The 18022-nt window shown below is 39.2% G+C and overlaps 1 protein-coding gene and 1 long non-coding RNA gene across 2 annotated transcripts; one reads left to right on the top strand and one right to left on the bottom strand.

The window, feature by feature from the left end:
• Positions 1-4099: 4099 nt before the first annotated feature.
• On the bottom strand, positions 4100-16024 carry Yipf4 (Yip1 domain family member 4). Its single transcript, XM_034514585.2, has 6 exons — positions 15689-16024; positions 13342-13501; positions 11326-11497; positions 7661-7738; positions 5881-5994; positions 4100-5117 (listed from the first exon to the last, which is right to left on the bottom strand). Exons 1-6 carry the CDS (start codon positions 15765-15767, stop codon positions 4980-4982), a joined length of 741 nt encoding a protein of 246 aa, XP_034370476.1. The 5' UTR covers positions 15768-16024; the 3' UTR covers positions 4100-4979.
• LOC143443909 (uncharacterized) lies at positions 15912-16290 on the top strand. Its single transcript, XR_013113311.1, has 2 exons — positions 15912-16051; positions 16215-16290. It is a non-coding gene; the product is annotated as an uncharacterized LOC143443909 (long non-coding RNA).
• Positions 16291-18022: the final 1732 nt, after the last annotated feature.

The raw sequence follows: 18022 nt of genomic DNA, 5'->3' as shown, positions 1-18022 counted from the left end.
AGGTCTTCACCCAGTATGAATGTTTTCCCTTCTCTACCCAGACTTCAGCCTAAATACTCTACCTCCTTCCCATGTGTAATTAGAGCAAACAGCATACAAGTAGCTGGCAGAAGTGGCTGAATACTCAGGTGAAGGCTCAATGAACCTGCCCTCCTCCTCCTATGAAGGAACACTAACAATCACTAAGCTGAACCATAATGGTCTTTCATAAGCATACACTGTTGGTCTCATGAAGATGATAGATGTTTAGCTTATAGAATGGTGCTGTGCAACACTATATAAAAGAAAGCTGAACCCAAAGTACATACATAGAATAATATAATAAACTAACATCCTATACATACATAGAATAATATAATAAACTAACATCCTAATATTACCTGTGTACATACTGTTAAATCATGAGGCTTTGTAAACTCCTTGATAAAGCTTTTCCTCCAGAGAGCTTCTGATTCAGGGCCAACAAACACTCTTAATGCTAACCTAATCCCCAACCCCTTCTAGGTAAATTCTATAAAAAGCAAGAGACAATTTAAAAAATCTGAATGTTTGTACAGTCCAGAGAATGATGCATAAAAACTATGCTTTTGATCCAGAATGAGTGTAAATAGAGAAAAGCATCATTACATAGTTGTGTTAGTCAGGGTTTCTATTCCAAAAAGTAAGTTGGGGAGAAAAAGGTTTATTCAGCTTACACTTCCACATTGCTGTTCATCACCAAAGGAAGTCAGGGCTGGAACTCAAACAGGTCAGGAAGCAGGAGCTGATGCAGAAGCCATGGAGAGATGTTACTTACTGGCTTGCTTCCCCTGGCTTGCTCATCTTGCTTTCTTATAGAACCCAAGACCCAGGGATGGCACCACCCACCCTTGATCACTAATTGAGAAAATGCCTTACAGCTGGATCTCATGGAGGCATTTTCTCAACTGAAGTTCCTTTCTCTGTGATAACTCCAGCTTGTGTCAAGTTAACACACAAAACCAGCCATACAACAGTAAAACAACATCCCGTTGATGCTTATACTGTCCAGTAGATATCAACTAAGAAATGGAGGTTTGTTTTTGTTTGTTTTGTTTTTTTGGTTTTTTTTGGTTTTTTTTTTTTTTTTTTTGGTCAGAGAGTCCTCTCTATCTTCTCCATGGACTATCAACAGTCTTTTACATCGTTATCACCATTATCGACATCATTTTAAATTTAGTGCCCATCATCTAGAGAGCAAAGGATCTAGAAAACAATATCTCAAATAATCTGAAAAAGAATGAATGGGATCAGCCTGATCTTTTCCTTAGGCCATGACATTCTAACTGTAAAATAGAAACACAAGTAACATTACTCAGGACTCAATGGGTCAGAAACAAAATCAAAACACATGGAGTCAAGGGAAAGAATATTCTATATCAATAAGAAAAGAGGCTTGAAGATACCAAGCACTAAGACCCAGAGAAAACCACATCTCAAGCCTCCTGCACAAGCAAGATGATTTGTCTTCAGCTGTTCTGGCTGCCTCCTGGAAGTAGCTTGTAGAGCACCCAGTATTCTTTTGGGTCCTTGTGTCCTGTTTGGGATCTGTGCTTTATCAGACTTAGTTCTGGGATGCTGCAAATTCACAGGAGCCTAGCCATTTCAAAGTGTCAGCTTCTACTCATAGCTGGCTACAGGCACGTACATGGCTTACTTTAAGTTTCCTCTAGAAACCAGCAAATATATCAAACAAAACAATGATCAATTTTTCTTAAGCCTACTATGAAGGTCTGGTATTACCTTAGTCTGATATAAAAAATACATTGACCTTTAATATTAAGAAACAAATTAGCGGGGCAGTGGTGGCACATGCCTTTAATCCCAGCACTTAGGAGGCAGAGGCAGGCGGATTTCTGAGTTTGAAGGCAGCTGGTCTACAGAGTGAGTTCCAGGACAGCCAGGGCTACACAGAGAAACCCTGTCTCGAAAAACAAACAACCCCCCACTCCCCCCCAAAAAAAACCAACCAACCAGCCAAACAAAAAGAAACAAATTGTGTAATTGGAGTCTCCCATTTCCATGATCTAACTAGGCATCTAGGGAGGTAAAAAGCCAAGCAGTGTGGCATGTTCTTGAGAGCACAGTGGTAATAGAAGTTCTATTGATGTCATTTTGGTTTATGCCATGTGGCATTAACCAAGATTAAGTCTCATGTCCTTTGTCATGTTCATTTTATCACTAGCCAGATGGTACTAGGTCATGTGCTGTCTCCATCTTGATGACATCACTAGCTGCAATTGTAGCTAAGACATGAAGTCTGTTCCATTTTGATGAGGTTACCAGTCAAGATAGCAACAAACCACAAGCTTACTTTTTGCTTGTGGTTAGTTCAGCCCAATGATAACAGAAGCCCATTTGTTACCACGCACAGATCCCCAAGAGACCCATGCATCTTAGATCAAGTTAGCATGGATAAGGGAACATGCAGTGTATGTGACCTAGGCATGTAGGCTTCAAATAGCAAAGAAAAATAAGAGGAAATAATTCTGTGGTGTCAGCACAGAGGTGACCCCATCTTACCTACAAATTATAACTGTGATTTGTCAAGACATGTCATTTGCATCTTGTTTTGACTTCCCTTCACTTCCAAAGCACAAACTGTTGCCAGAAAAAGAATTCACAAGAGATGCACAAGACTCCAGAGGTATGCCCAATGCACATGCATGAGGACATTGCTCCTACAGCTTATGGGAAGCTGGGAAGAATGTGACCTTGGTACCATTTTACTCTACTAGAGCTTGGCATCAGACAATCTGCGACCCTCTGTGTGGGCTGGAATTTAAGACATTTCGAAAGAGACACACACACACACACACACACACACACACACACACCTCACTCCTGGGAGAGTCTGTTTCCTTTAAAAATCAAAATCAGGCAGAGGCAAGCCCTTTACCTGCAGAGCCTTATCACTGATCATATGAACTGATAAGGTTCTTTTTTTTTTTTTAATTAAGTAATTTTTGAGTGGAGTATTACTAAAATACCTTGTTGCAGCAACTGGTAAGATTTTACAATTTGTTTTTGACCCTAAAGTTTAGTTTCAGGGTTAACATAAGAACATCAACTAGGCATGCCAAATCTTTCAAGTTGGTAAACAAGAGCATCATCTATAAAGTTTACATTCAATCACACAAAAAGTTACAGAATGTTTTAAGTATGTTTATGCTTTTGGTTTGAACTGCATTTGTAGCTATCCTTAGCCTTGTGTGGCTCACTGGATTTGTAGCTGCACATATCTGAGAGGTGAGGGGCGTGCTTAACCGTTACAGCACTTGCCTACCATGTGCACCGTACCCAGTACCACAAAAGGAACAAGAAACCCAAATAATCCACACATACCAAGGGATGTCACAGGGACACATGTGACAGCTGTTTACCTTCTGCTGCTGCTTTTATATCCAAAGATATTTCTTTTTTTGTTTTGTTTTTTGTTTTTTGTTTTTTTTTTTTTTTTTTTTTGGAGACAGGGTTTCTCTGTGTGGTTCTGGCTGTCCTGGAACTCACTCTGTAGACTAGGCTGGCCTTGAACTCAGAAATCCACCTGCCTCTGCCTCCCAAGTGCTGGGATTAAAGGCATGTGCTACCACAGCCTGGCTACCAAAGATATTTCTACACTACTTCTCATCATTCCAAGTTCTCTACTTTTTATTTATTTAGTACTTTTACCTGGTTTGGTTTTTTTGTTCTTTTGTTTTTGTAGCTCTGTCTTGCCTAAGGAACACACACACGGAGACGATGTCATATCATATCAGGAACAGAAGTTAACTTTTTTGGGCAGTTATCAGAAAGAATAATACAATAATTTGCTAAGAGGGATTTGCTATTTTATAGATACAGATAAAATAGTTTATCTACTTTACAAAGTAGTATTAGAGATATATACAGAATCCATGATTTACAAAAAACACTTCTGTGATAAAATTAAATAAACAGAAAACTTTAAATCAAATGTTTAGACATTCAAAACTGTTTTTTCTTGATATTTTCCCTAGCAAAAACTGTATATTTGTTAGAAAAAAGCTAATACTTGTTAAAGTATCAAGTAATATAGGACAAGGTATTGTAAAACAAAACACACAGCTGGAAAACATTTTATTTTCTACTTCATATAACATTGTTCAAGACCATATGACTTCAAAAGTCTCTTTCCTGTAACTTTTATGATTTAAAGGTACCACTTAAAAATATTTACTGATGCTATAAATATTATTTTCCTATATATCAATGATTTTAATGAATGCCATATCCATTGTATCTCTTGCTCCTTTGGTCAAAAAGATAAACAGAAAACTTTAAATCAAATGTTTAGACATTCAAAACTGTTTTTTAAGAGCACATACACACAAACCAAATCTACACAAGCAACTATTAGTTTAAAAATTACAAACAATTTAAAAAGCAAACTTTAAGTTTTAAACAAAACCCAATAATGGCCAAATTAAGAAAATTTAAGCATCAGATTTAGTATTTTAATTTTTAGGCTATTCAGAAATATATTTTGTGAATAAGAATTATTTCATAAATATATATGTATAAATATAAATAGGTATCTACAGGATCTGTGGTGCCAGAGAAAATTCTTTAAAGAAAAAAATTGCACTTTTAGATTTTCAGGATGTTGTCAAATTTAAACTTCAAGTGAAACACAATTACCCATCCAGGTGCTTTTGGCACAAGTGTTCAGGTGAATATTGACACAATGTGAAAAACACAATGCTTTTTATTTATTCGAGGAATATGAAAAACCAAACAGAATTCAGAATTCTGACCAAAAAAATCCCAGATAACTGCAATTACTTAAATACAAAAAATATTGTTTTAAAAAGACTTTAAGCCTGCCTCTCTATCTGGAATGTATAAAATTTTACTAGTAATGTTTTCTCCAATCCCTCCAGCAAGAATTCCCAGCTTAATACAAATGTAACACCATCTTTTTGATTCATGTACAACGTGGATCACACCCCAGTATATAAGGACAAAAAATAAATGTACAATAAAAAGATTGGATAAATGAGCAGAGGCTTTTTGGTCTTGAATTCTTCACCTACAAGTAATGAAGCAGCACTGTAGGCAGCCCAGAACACACCAAATAGCTTTAAAAAAAAAAAGAAAAAGAAAAAGAAACAAAGAATAAGGCAGTATATTAGCAAACCAATCAACATTTTGAGTATCAAGAAAAACATTTACAATATTTAGAAAAGTTATCTACCAAGTGAGACTTAAAAAAAAAAAAGTTTCTCTGTGTAGCCCTGGTTGTCCTAGAACTAGCTCTAGATCTATAGATCTGGCTTCAAACTCAGAGATTCACCTGCCTCTGCCTCCTAATCGCTGGAATTAAAACCTGTGCCACAGTGGGCTGGTGCAAGTGAGACTTTTCAAGAACATTTAACCTTGCTGTTTCTTAACTTCTGTAATTAAAAAAGAAAAGAAACCTAATTATAATAATCATCTGTAAACTCTATCTAAAGAGACACTTGGGGGCTGGAGGGTTGGCCCAGTAGTTAAAGAGCAGTGACTGCTCTTTCAGAGGTCCTGAGTTCAATTCCCAGCAACCACATGATGGCTCACAACCATTTGTAATGGGATCCGGTGCCTTCTTCTGGTGTGTCTGAAGACAGCGACAGTGTACCACATTAAATAAATAAATAAATAAATAAATAAATAAATATTAAAAAGAGACACTTGAAGTCAGGCATATTGGCATATACATACCACTTGAATTCAAGGCAAACAAGAGTCAAATGTCTCAAAAAACAAACAAATGAACAAAAAAACCCAAAACCAAAATCAAACCTAACAAACCCACAAAGAAAAATCAGCAGCAAACTAAAACTCAACACACACCATATAACTTACTTTTATAAGTGTAGACACCATTTCAAAAGATCCAACCATCAAAAGTATAGGGGCTATTACAATGAGAGGAAGTAATGAATATCCTATAACTCCAAGAACCTGGCCATATGCAACCTGTGAATTTTAAAAAATTTGTATAAGTATCACAGGAATCAGAATACTTAATCACTTTTCAACATCATATTGACACAACCACAAGAATTTAAAAAATCATAAAGTATCACATCCAATGTATTTCAAGTATTATCTCATCTTATATATTTTGAGCATTCTTACCACTATATTTTCAGTATGCTTCAGTATTCTGATATTCAAAACCCACATTGCCAGACTTTGTCTCTAGCTCCAGGATTATGTATGTATGTAACAATCTTCAGTAAAGATCATTACACTGCATACATGTAATACACATACACACAGAGAATAAAGTAACTTTTTGTTTATTTTCTGAGACAGGATTTCTCTGTGTAGCCCTGGTGGTTGCGGAATTCATCTTGTAGATTAAATTCCCAGGACTCCACCTGCTTCTTCTTTCTTAGTGTTGGGATTAAATGCATGTGCCACCACATCTGGCAGAAGTAATGTTTTATAAATAACAAAGGTATGATGTTGCAAAATCTATTCAGAAGAACTTGTTTTTTAAATTATTTCTTCTATTTTGTGCGTATGAGTGTTTTATCTGCACGTATGTATGTCTATGCACCACATGTATGCCTGGTGCTTGAGCAAGTGTCAAGTCCCCATGTGGCTGCTGGGAACTGAACCCAGTACTTGGCAAGAACAAGTGCTCTTAATCACTGAGCTAACTCTCCAGACCTCAGAGTAACTTTTCATGGCCAGTGTATGTATGTATCATATATTGAAATTCCTAACTGCAACAGACCTTTAAGAAACTACTGCTTGTTGCATTTTGGAGTAGTACTTAGGAACAAGTGTTCAGTAATCTGAAAAGGCTACTGAAATACTCTATTTGCCAGCTATTTAGCTGTGTGAAGCCTTGCTCTCTTCATATAGTTTAACTACAACTAGACATCATACGGCACTGAATGAAGAAAGCCAGTCTTAAAGGTTGGCTTCCGTGAAGCCATGTGTTAAGCTATTCTCTTAACATTTCTGTTTTGTAAAGAGTTATTTTTAGCTAAAATGTAGTATTTACACTTAAAATATAGCCAGTTTGTTAACTTTAATTATTTTAAATTACTTTAATTTGTTGGCTGAGAGTGGTGGCATATATTAGCAATCCCAGTTCTTGAGAGATACAGACAAGAGGACCACAAGCTGAAGCCCTCATCTATGAGACTGTCTCAAAAAGTAACAAAAACCCAATCTATTCTCTAATAGGACAAATACTGAGAAACACTGAGAAATCTCTATGGCAACTGAGAACTAGCTGGAGACCTGCTGACAACACTATGCTTCTGTGAAGAGCAATATAGTATTTGATAAGTGGGAAGGGATCTTTCTTCTTCATTCCTTGATTTATAGAGTAGATTTTATATTTATGTATTATATATATATGGATCATCTGAAAGGAACTAGTATAACTTAAAGAGAATTCTGAGATCAAGAACCATTTATTATTGTGGCTGGGAATGGTGGCACATGCCTTTGATTCCAGCACTTGAGAGAGAGGCAGACGGAGTTCAGAGTTCTGTGAGTTCAAGGCCAGTGTCATCCATACAGTAGGTACCAGGCTAGCTAGGGCTATCTAACAAGACTGTCTAGAAAACAGCATAAAAACAAACACTAAGAAAAATACTTTTCAAGATTAAGTACTTACTTCTCCACCAAGAACTCTAGCCAGTAAGAAAATTGTCAGTGAACCAAATATCCAAATGGTTATAATCCATGAGACCACCTTAAAGAGGAAAAAAAAATCATTAATTAACAACAACAAAATCAAACTGCTATGTTTTCAGAAATTTAGTTCTCCACTACATAAGACAGCTTAGCAAACCCCATTTCAGACCTGAGCCTCTATTGGTTCTCAAGTACATTTCCAAGTCTTACAAATGCGAAGTGCAATACAAACTTACAACCAATTGAAAGTTCAACAATTATTGCTTATAGAAACTTCAGTACTTCCAGATACATGATGAAAGATAACTTTAAAAACAAAATGTTTACTACTAGTCCTCTGGCTTATCACTTCCTGCAAGCAAAAGTCATTCCCAAAACAAGCTGTCAGTCTTCCTAAGAAGTCTTTAAAACTTATTATTATTTTTATTATTTATTTATTTTTGGTTTCTTGAGACAGGGTTTCTCTGTGTAAGCCTGGTTTGTCCTGGAACTCATTGTAGACCAGGCTGGCCTGGAACTCAGAAATCCGCCTGCCTCTGCCTCCTAAATGCTGGAATTAAAGGCGTGTGCCACCACTGCTCCGAACTTTATTTAAGATATGTGTATATATTTAATACTGTGTCCAGGGAAAGTCTGCAAATAATACTCCATTAGAAATATAAGCGTATTCATTTGCCTAGATCTTGGTCTTCTTCATTTTGAACAAAGTCTTATACAGTGCAGGCTGACTTCAAACTTACTGTGAAGATCAGGATGGCCTCAAACTTACATCAGTCTTCTTGCCTCAGCCTCCTACTACACCCAGCTTCTAAATTTTTGTTTCTAAATATTCCGTCACTAGATCTGACTCTTTTAACGAATACTGACTGCTTCCAAGGATTGAAGGGGTGTACTCAAAAAGTATGCAACATGGGGGTAGAAAATAGCTTAGTTGGTAAAGTGCTTGCTACACAAGCTAGAGCTTTAATTTGAATCCCAGGGCCCTCACAAAATGCTGGGCGAAGTGACATACACTTGTAATCCCAGCATTGGGGACTAAAGACAGAACCAAGCTAACTGGCAAGTCTCAAGTCTCATTTTATATGCTGTCTCAAAAAACAAAGTAGATGGTATCCTGAGGAACAACCATCAAAGCTGACCTCTTGTATTAACTGATAAACACATAAATACACACTCATCTGCACACACACACATACACAAACATGTACACACATACACAAAGTAAGGGATTTATTCAAAGGTCATAGAAAACCCAAAGAAGCGCCCAATGGCTAAAACTGAAATAATCTGAATAAAGAATCCATGCTGATGTAAATAACTGGATAATTAAGTAACAGAAAAGAAGGGTAGCTGTTCCTTAAAAAAATACTTACTAATATATATGCCCTTCCCCTAGCCTGCCAGCCTGCCAGCCTGAGCAGGCCAGAATGAGCTGTTTATCATAATAGACCAAACAACAGTAGGACCTGGGAGGCATTGCATTGCCAGCCTTGGCGCCCTGCAGTCTGTTACAGGAGCTAAGAATGGACTGCCTGCTGAGCTTGCCTTGACACCTTTGGGGTACTATCCCCTCACCCAGCCCCTGGGCTGAACCAAGAAGAGACTCTGTGGGGTGTGGCTTCCCCCTTTATATGTGAAAGCCAAATATTAAACTTTGGGCCTTGATCAGAATATGTTGTCTTGGCCCCATGCTTCTCTCGCCCTCCATTCCCCTTTCATTCCCTGTCTTCCTCTCAGGTGAACCCAGTTCCCGTAGCTGCTGGCGGCTACAAATATTTATTAAATGAAGGAAATAGGATATTCACCATTAAATGAATATAACAGTAATAATTGGGTTGAAAATTTATCAGGCTCAAGTTTGATGAGAAACACAATATTTACATAATTGCAAAGTATCTGTAGAACATATTAATGATTAAAAAATGTAAACCAGCCGGGCGGTCCGTGGTGGCGCATGCCTTTAATCCCAGCACTTGGGAGGCAGAGGCAGACAGATTTCTGATTTCAAGACCAGCCTGGTCTACAGAGTGAGTTCCAGGACAGCCAGGGCTACACAGAGAAAGTCTGTCTCGAAAAACCACAAAAAAAAAAAAAAAAAAAAAAAGTAAGCCAAATTAAGGGCTCATACATGTATCTTAATACTCAGAAATCTGAGTCAGGAGGATCACAAGATAAAGGCCTGCCTAGGCTATTGAGTGAGCCCCAAAAGAAAATAAAAACAAAAACTGGGCTAGATATATAGCTCAGGGATAAATCACTTGCTTAGAAGGTACAAGTTTGTTTGCTTTCTCAAGGCTGTGATACACACCATGTCCAAAAGTAACCTACTTTGGTTTGTTTGGTTGGTTGGTTTTTGGTTTATTTTGTTTTCTTCTTGCTTTCCTGAGACAAGGTCTCACTTGAGACAATGTATCCTCGACTGTTCTGGAACCAGCTATGTAGACCTGGCTGGCCCCCAAGTGTTGGGATTAAAGGTGTGCACTATAACACCTGGCCTAATAACCATCATTTGACAAGACAAATGTCACCCAGGAGACAGACCAGGGTATATCTGAGAGGAAGATTCTAGATTGGGTTAATGGATGTGGGAACCTCCCCCCTAAATATGAGTGGTATTATTCCATCACTTCCAGAAGACCCAAGTTCAATTGCCAGCACTCACACTGCACATGACTTCACCTTTAGAATTCAATATCTCAGCCAGCAGTGGTGGTGCACGCCTTTAATCCTAGCACTTGGGAGGCAGAGGCAGGTAGATTTCTGAGTTCAGGCCAGCAGTCTACAGAGTGAGTTCCAGGACAGCTAGGCTTACACAGAGAAACCCTGTCTTGAAAAACCAAAAAAAAAAAAAAAAGTACATACATACACTTTTTTTTTTTTTTTTTGAGATAGGATCTTGCTTTTTGTTCAGACAGGCCCTGAACTCACAGAGATCCACCTGCTTCTGCCTCACACATATAACTAAAAACAGTAAAATGAATCATAAAAAAAAAATTAATGAATGAATAGTGGTAATGTTGCACACCTTTGATCCCAGAACTTGGGAGACAGAGGCAGGCAGATCTCTGAGTTCGAGACCAGTCTGATCTATAGAGCAAGTTCCATGACAGCCAGGGCTACACAAAGAAACCCTGTTTCAAAAACACAAAACTAAACAAATTTAATAAAATTTGAAAAATCTGGGGCCAGAGAGACAGCTAGCAGTTAAGAGTACTTCTTGCTCTTGCAAGGGATCCAGGTTTGACTCCTAACACCCACAGGATGGCTAAACCACACACAAAGCTAGCTCTTGGCAATCCAACAGGCATGCACTTAGTGCATATACTGCATGTAGGCAAACATACACATAAAGTAAAATGGATAAAAATCTAAAAAAATAGAAAAACTGAAAAAGAACTAATCCAAGGTACACCTTAAATCACTCACTATGAAACAATTTTAGGAATAAACAAATGAGGGTAAAATAGGCAAAGGCAAAATGTATTTTTATAGTAAATATGTAACTATACTTTTTTTTTTTTTAAGATCAACATGCCTCTGCCTTCTACATGCTGGGATCGAAAAGGTGCACCAGCACTGCCCAAGCAACCTATTTTTGAGTCTCATAAAAAGTTTAACATTCATAATAAAATAAAGTATACTTACCCTAAACTGTCCATATAATGATATCATGGAAAAGAAAAGAACAACAGCCAGTGGACCCCAAAAGTCAGGATTGTCTCTCACCACTTGTCTATTAAAACCAAGCGATGGCATTGGCATCAAAACACAGCGGATTTTGTAGTAAATATCCTTTAGATCAATGTCCAATTCTTCCCTATAATTCAAAAATAAGATTCTTAAAAAATGTAGTTTTGAATAGTAAAACAGGTTTAAGAGAACTTTAAACAAGAACAGTATGATACCCATAAATCAACATCTGCATTTGAAGTACGTATTAGACTGATTCCATGGTAAACAATATCTCAACCTTAGAGATGTTGAAACATCTCACAATCTTGCAATTGCTAGTGTTTTGAAATTGTTAGCAGTATGAAGTGAAACCAATGCTTCCAGGATCTGCCTCTGTCCCAGTACCGAGATAAAGCTGTATGCCAAATTGCATGGAAATAATTACATTTAAAACCTGAATTTCAGCCTAACTACTCAAGAATCTCGCCTTTTTTAGCCAACACTGATTATTTGGGATCAGAGCCTATCTGTTTATGTGTGTGAGTCTCACTGAGTATCCTATCAAAGACCACCTGTCAGTCTCTAGAGTGCTGGGATTACAGGAGTGTGGCAGCAGAGTGAATCTTGTTTTAAAAAGACACTTATTTACTTACATGTGAGTGTATGTCTGTTAAGTATATGAACAGCTCTGTGTGGGTCAAACTGTCTGTACTTTGTGGGTCCAGAGGAAAGGGGCTGAGAGCTCTTCTCCATCACTCTACGTACTCCTCTGGAGAGAGGGTCCCTCCCTGACTTAGGTCTAGGTTTTCTGGGGGTAAACTGATTCTCATGTTTCTACCTCTCAAATACTGAGATCACAAGCATATTACAAAGCCTGGCTTTCAGTTTTACAGATTTTAAGAAGTTTTTTGTTTGTTTGTTTGTTTGTTTTTTTGTTTTGAGTGTTTTATCTGCGTGTATGTCTGTGTAATACATAAGAGCCTGTTGCCCTCAGAGAAGAATTTGGATCCCCTAAAACTGAATTACAAGAGTTGTGAACCACCTTGTAGCTACTATGAATAGTGCTCTTAACCACTGTACCATTTCTTCAGTCCCCATTTTAAAAATTCCTGACAACCACTGGGGCATGCTTTTAATCCCAAAGACTTGGAAGGGAGAGGAAGGCAGATCTCTGAGTTCTAGGCCGGCCTGGTCTCAGAGAAAGTTCCAGAACAGCCAGGGCTACACAAGAAACCCTGAGTTGGAAAAACAAAAACAAACAAAATTCCTGACATCCAGGTTAAAGAAACACTCTCTCATTATTGCTTCGGTTTTCTTTTGTTTATTCCTGAGACAGGGTTTCTCTGTGCAGCCCTGGCTGTCCTGGAACTCTTTGTAGATCAGGCTGGCTTCAACCTCACAGAGATCTACCTGCTTTTACCTTCTGAGTGCTGGGATTAAAGGCATGCACCTCAGCTGACCTGCACTGCACACTGGTTTTTAAAGGGACTAGTAAAACTGCTACTGTTTTTAAAGATTTGTGTATGTGTTTCTATAAGCATATGAAGTCAGAAGACAGTGTCAGATTCTCAGGAGCTAGAGCTATAGACAGCTGTGTTGCCTGATATGGGTGCTGGACTAAACTGAAGTTCTCTGAAACAGTAGGAAGCACTCTTTTGTTTGTTTGTTTGTTTTGTTTTGTTTTTTGAAACAGGGTTTCTCTGTGTGGTCCTGGCTGTCCTAGAACTCCCTCTGTAGACCAGGCTGGCCTTGAACTCTCCGCCTGACTCTGCCTCTCAAGTGCTGGGATTAAAAGTGTGTGTCACCGTTGCCCGGCCAGGAAGCACTCTTAACTGCTGAAACATCTCTCTGTTCTTTATCAAAAGCTTTCTCTATTTCATCTCTATTGTTTTTTCACTAAAAAGGATAAGATTTTCCTCATCTGTCTTTAAAAATATCAAAAAACATAAGCATCCTACAGATTAGGTCTTAAAAACACAAATTACATACAAAAGTGGCTTGTTATCTTCAGGATCCTCATCTTCAACTTCCAAAAGCCAGCCATAGCCTCTTTGCCTCAGAAATGTAGTAGCTGTAGATTCTTTGATATAATCTCCACTTACACCGAGGTTTAATTTGACATCTGGAGCTGCTATAGAACCACTGAGATCTTAAGAGAAAAGACAAAATTGTAAACCAAGGTGGAATGTGCAAATCTGAACCCAAATGTGTATATATATTCAAGTAATTATCATTTGCCAATCTCTGTGAACATTTGCTATTACATATAAACTTCAAATTTTATTAATGAAAAAAATTTCTTATCAATGACAGACACTGTACTACTTTTCATTTACAATTAGAGAAAAAACAAAACAGAAGAGGTGATTGACAAGCCAGGTACAATGGAACATGCCTGTAATTCCAGCACTCAGGAGGTTAAAGCATGTAGCCCAAGCTGACTTCAATTTTGATACTTAGCCGAGGGTAATCTTGAAGTTCAGACCTTCCTGCTCTACCTCCCAAATGCTAGGATGAGTCGCCATACATACTATATTTATCTATATTTATATATTGCTGAAGATTAAACTCAGTCTCCTGCCTGTTATCAACTTAACTATACAGTCAGTCCTATGTCACACTTTTCATGGCAAACATCATCCCACTGAAAATTTTACCTTATTCCTATCAGTCCATTAACTGATAGGATACATCTCCATAAAATTTTCCTGATTTTGTTGTTGTTTTGTCTGAGACAAGGTCTCACTTTAGTCCAGGCTGGTCTTTAACTATTGTTAGTCTCCAGGTCTCAGTCTCCCAAGAGAAAAGATTACAGATGTGATCCACCTTGCCTGGCTGTCTCTGACCTAGTTAGAAAGTATTTTTTCTTCTTTTTTAATCTTTTATGAAATTCTAAGCTAGTGCTTCCAAAGAGTATTAATGTGTTTATCAATTACCCAGGGACCCTGATAAAATGTAAATCCAGATTAAAAGAGATTATATCTAGATGTGTGTGCCAGGTAATATTAATTGTGCTGGCCTGTAGACATGAACCAGATACAAAATTATCTATTTGTCTGACATAAACTAAGGACATCCAGTTATTTTAGAGGCTAAGGAAAGATCACATGTTCATAACAATATTGGGCTACACACTGAGTTCAAGGCCAGCCTGAGTAACTTAGTGTGATTGTCTTAGACTAAAATTTAAAATAGGGGCTGTACTGTATGTGGTAGTATATGCCTTTAATTCCTGACGTAGGGAGACAGAGGCTAACTTTTCTACAGAGTTCTAAGCCAACAGAGTGACATAGTGAGAACCTGTCTCACTTTTAAACAAAGAAAAAAAAATACAAAAAGCAAAAAAAGAATAAAAAAATTAAGGAAGAAACAAGTCATATTTATAGAAATCAGATTTCTGAGAAAATTTATGCTCATCTCTAAACTGAAATTTCTTTCTACTTTGTGGAGGTGGGGTTTCAATGTGTAATCCTGGCTGGCAGAGAACTTTGTAAGTATGTAGTCCAAGCTGGCCTTGAATTCAGTTATCTATCTGCCTCTGCCTTCCCAGTGCTGGCATCGAAGGGGTTCATCACCAGACATGCCCTAGTCTCTTGAACTGTTCTATATCGAAATCAACTTGTTTTTTCATATTGGGCAGTTCAATCTGGTCCCTGGGAAGTAAATAAAATTAAATAAAAGCAAAATCCAAAAACAGGTCACAAGGAGTTGAACTAAGGAGTGTGGGGGAGAGCTCGTACAGCAGAAAAGTCTTTTTGTTGTTGTTGTTTGTTTGTTTAGAGCAAGCACAATCGCTTGCTCAAAACAGTACAAGCCAAGTCTGTAGAGACTGTTGGGGACACTTAGTTGAATTCCTGAAGCTTCAAATGCTCCTAAGTACAGTTTTCTGAATACTATGATCAAACACTACAAATTGTGTGGACATAGAGATCTGGACAAGAAATCAAATTCGATTAAAAGAAAAAAAAAAAAAAGCACAAGTCTCCTTTGAAGAAAGTTCTCCTTAACCTGCCAGAAGTAACCTCAGTAGGGAAAAGGGTTTTCCTATTAATAGCAGAGCAACACAGCCCCACTTCGTCCTCACTCTTAGATCCCTCACTCTTGAGTAACTGCGGAGCGGAGCATTTCAGAAAGACAACCTTACAAAGACCAGCGGGTTCACTTGTGAACCAGACACCCGGGGACTCAGCCAGCAGCCGAGGTGGCGCAGCGTAGAGCCGGCGCCCCGCACCCTCCTCCCTAGTCACCGGAGGCCTCCAGGAAGGCCCAGGGAGCACAGGGGCGGAGTCCCCACCCTGCCACCCCCGCTCCGGAGCCCCGTCAGCCTCGGCCTCACCCTCCGCGTCGGCCGAAGAGACAAAGGTGAAGTCCCCGTTGGCAGGCACATAGGCTGGGGGCGGGCCCGGAGGCTGCATCCCGCCGGCCTCGGAGCCCGCGGAGGTGCTGAGGAGCGGCTGGGCCCGGGCCTCGGGGACGACCTACTAAAGGGCAGCCTGCGAGCCGGGAGGCGCGGGCTGGGGCGAGGGCGGGAACGTGCGAGCCTGTCCACCCTGCGGCTCCTGACGAGGTCGCACCGGAGTCCAGCCTGTGGCGAGCACCCAAGCACCACGACGCCGGCGCCCTGACAGGACCATAACAGTGACAGCGTCGCCTGGATTGGCTGTTTGTAATCTGCTCGACTATTGGCTCCCGGGAGAAGGTTCTGATTGGCTATTCCTGTTGTTGATTCCGGAACCCACCCCTGTACCGGAAGTGACCTCAAAATCTCTGTTCCCCCCCCTCAGCTATTTATTTAAATAATACACTTCCTCTTTCCCTGTTTCAGTTTTTATAAACATATCCTCTTCTTTGTTGTTTAACAGAATTTGATGGCTCATGCTTGTATTCCCGGAACTCCTCAAGGCTGAGGCAAGAGGATTGTTGCGACTTCGAGGCCAACATTGGCTAAAAAGTGAGGCCCCGCCTCAAAGCAAAAAAAAAACCAAAAAACAAAACAAAAAAAAAAAACAAACCAAAAAACAAAAAAACCAAACCCATAAAAACTACTTAAGTTTCAAGATTGCAACCCCTCATTTCGGACCACAAGATTCTGCCACATTTACTCATTATAAAGAATGTTTATGAGATTATGTGTCGTGTCAAAACCTAGTTTCCTTATTTGCAAAATAAAGAGGCTGAACTGGAGAATGGCCATTATAAAGCTGTAAATTTCCACCTACAGATTAAGTGTACTCTGGCCGAATTCTTTTGTGAGGAAGGCAACAGTCCAGAAACGATAAATTAGGGCAAAGAGTAAGTCCCCTTGCTTCTCGCCCGGTGCTGATTTCATCTGTCCCCTAATAAAACTACCCAAAGTTTGCAGATTCACCTACGTTTTTATTTTAAAAGACTATGCGTGTGTGCTTGAGTGTATGTGTGTGTGAAGATGCCAGCAGAAGCCCCAAGAGGGCTTCAGATCCTCCAGAACTGCAGTTCCAACAGACATGAGCCACCCAATGTGGGTACTGGGAACTCAAACTCAAGTCTTGACAAGAGCTCTTAACCTCTGAGCCATCTTCCTAGTCACTCATCTATGTTTATAATCTTAAACTTTACTTTTCATTATGTATGTTGATAAACCGAGAACCACCCACATTCCTCACCCTGGTGATACCCTCGCCCAGCTTCAGTAACCGCCAACCGCCACGTCATCACCAGCAGCCAAATTCAACATATTTCCACTGTTACTACAGGTGGAGTAGTCTCCCTGTGCACATGCGCCATACCATCTATCTAGACCAAGCGTTCACAGCTTGTCACGTAGCATCCCCATTCAGAGGCAGCCTTTTATATAACTACCGTCCAATACATCTCTCCAGTGAGGTCTTTTGCATGGTGTTATTTTGTGGTATCCCTTGGCCCTCCAATCACTGCAAAAACCCTTATAGTATACATGTGAGTCCAGGTTCCTTTAGAGGTCAGGAGAGAATGTTTGGGTCCCTGGAAATGGAACTGAAAGCATCTGTGAGCAGCCTCACATGGGTGTTAGGAACAGAATTCAGGGCCTGAGCAAGAGCAGTATGGGCTCTTAATAGCTGAGTCATTTCTCCAGCCCCTACCTGTTTTTATATGCTCAAATACATATAGTTTAATATTCAAACTACATAAAAGTGGTTCCAATTTGGAATGTTCTGAGCATATATTGTGAAACAGACTTGACGCACAATGAATCTGTAATGGAGCAAAAGAAAGGCATATCCTAAAAGGAATTTTTCTTACAGGAGGGAATAGATTGGTACACAAGGGATGAATGGAAATTTAAGAGAAATATATAAAGGTGTATGTGTTGTGATTTATTGGACTTGAGAAAACAGAAGTCATGGGATTGTTATTGGTGCAGATAAAATCATGTAAATAAATAGAAAAGTAACTATGAAGGACCAAGCATGTGGAGAACATCCTTATTCCCAGCACCTGAGAGGCAGACCTCTGTGAATTCAAGGCCAGCCTGGTCTCCGAGGAGGGTTCATGCCAGCTAGAGACAGTGAAATCCAGCTGAAGGAGAGTGAGAGGTTTGTGGGATAGTCCAAAGAGTTTAAGTTATTTTTTTCCAACGCAAGGGAGTGCTATAACCAGGCATATGTCTTTGAACCATTACTCAAACTATACATATTGGGAAAGATGAAGACTT

The sequence above is a fragment of the Arvicanthis niloticus genome, chromosome 11 (assembly GCF_011762505.2).
Source record: "Arvicanthis niloticus isolate mArvNil1 chromosome 11, mArvNil1.pat.X, whole genome shotgun sequence".
Taxonomy (NCBI): domain Eukaryota; kingdom Metazoa; phylum Chordata; class Mammalia; order Rodentia; family Muridae; genus Arvicanthis; species Arvicanthis niloticus.
This window is presented reverse-complemented; position numbering and strand designations above follow the sequence as displayed.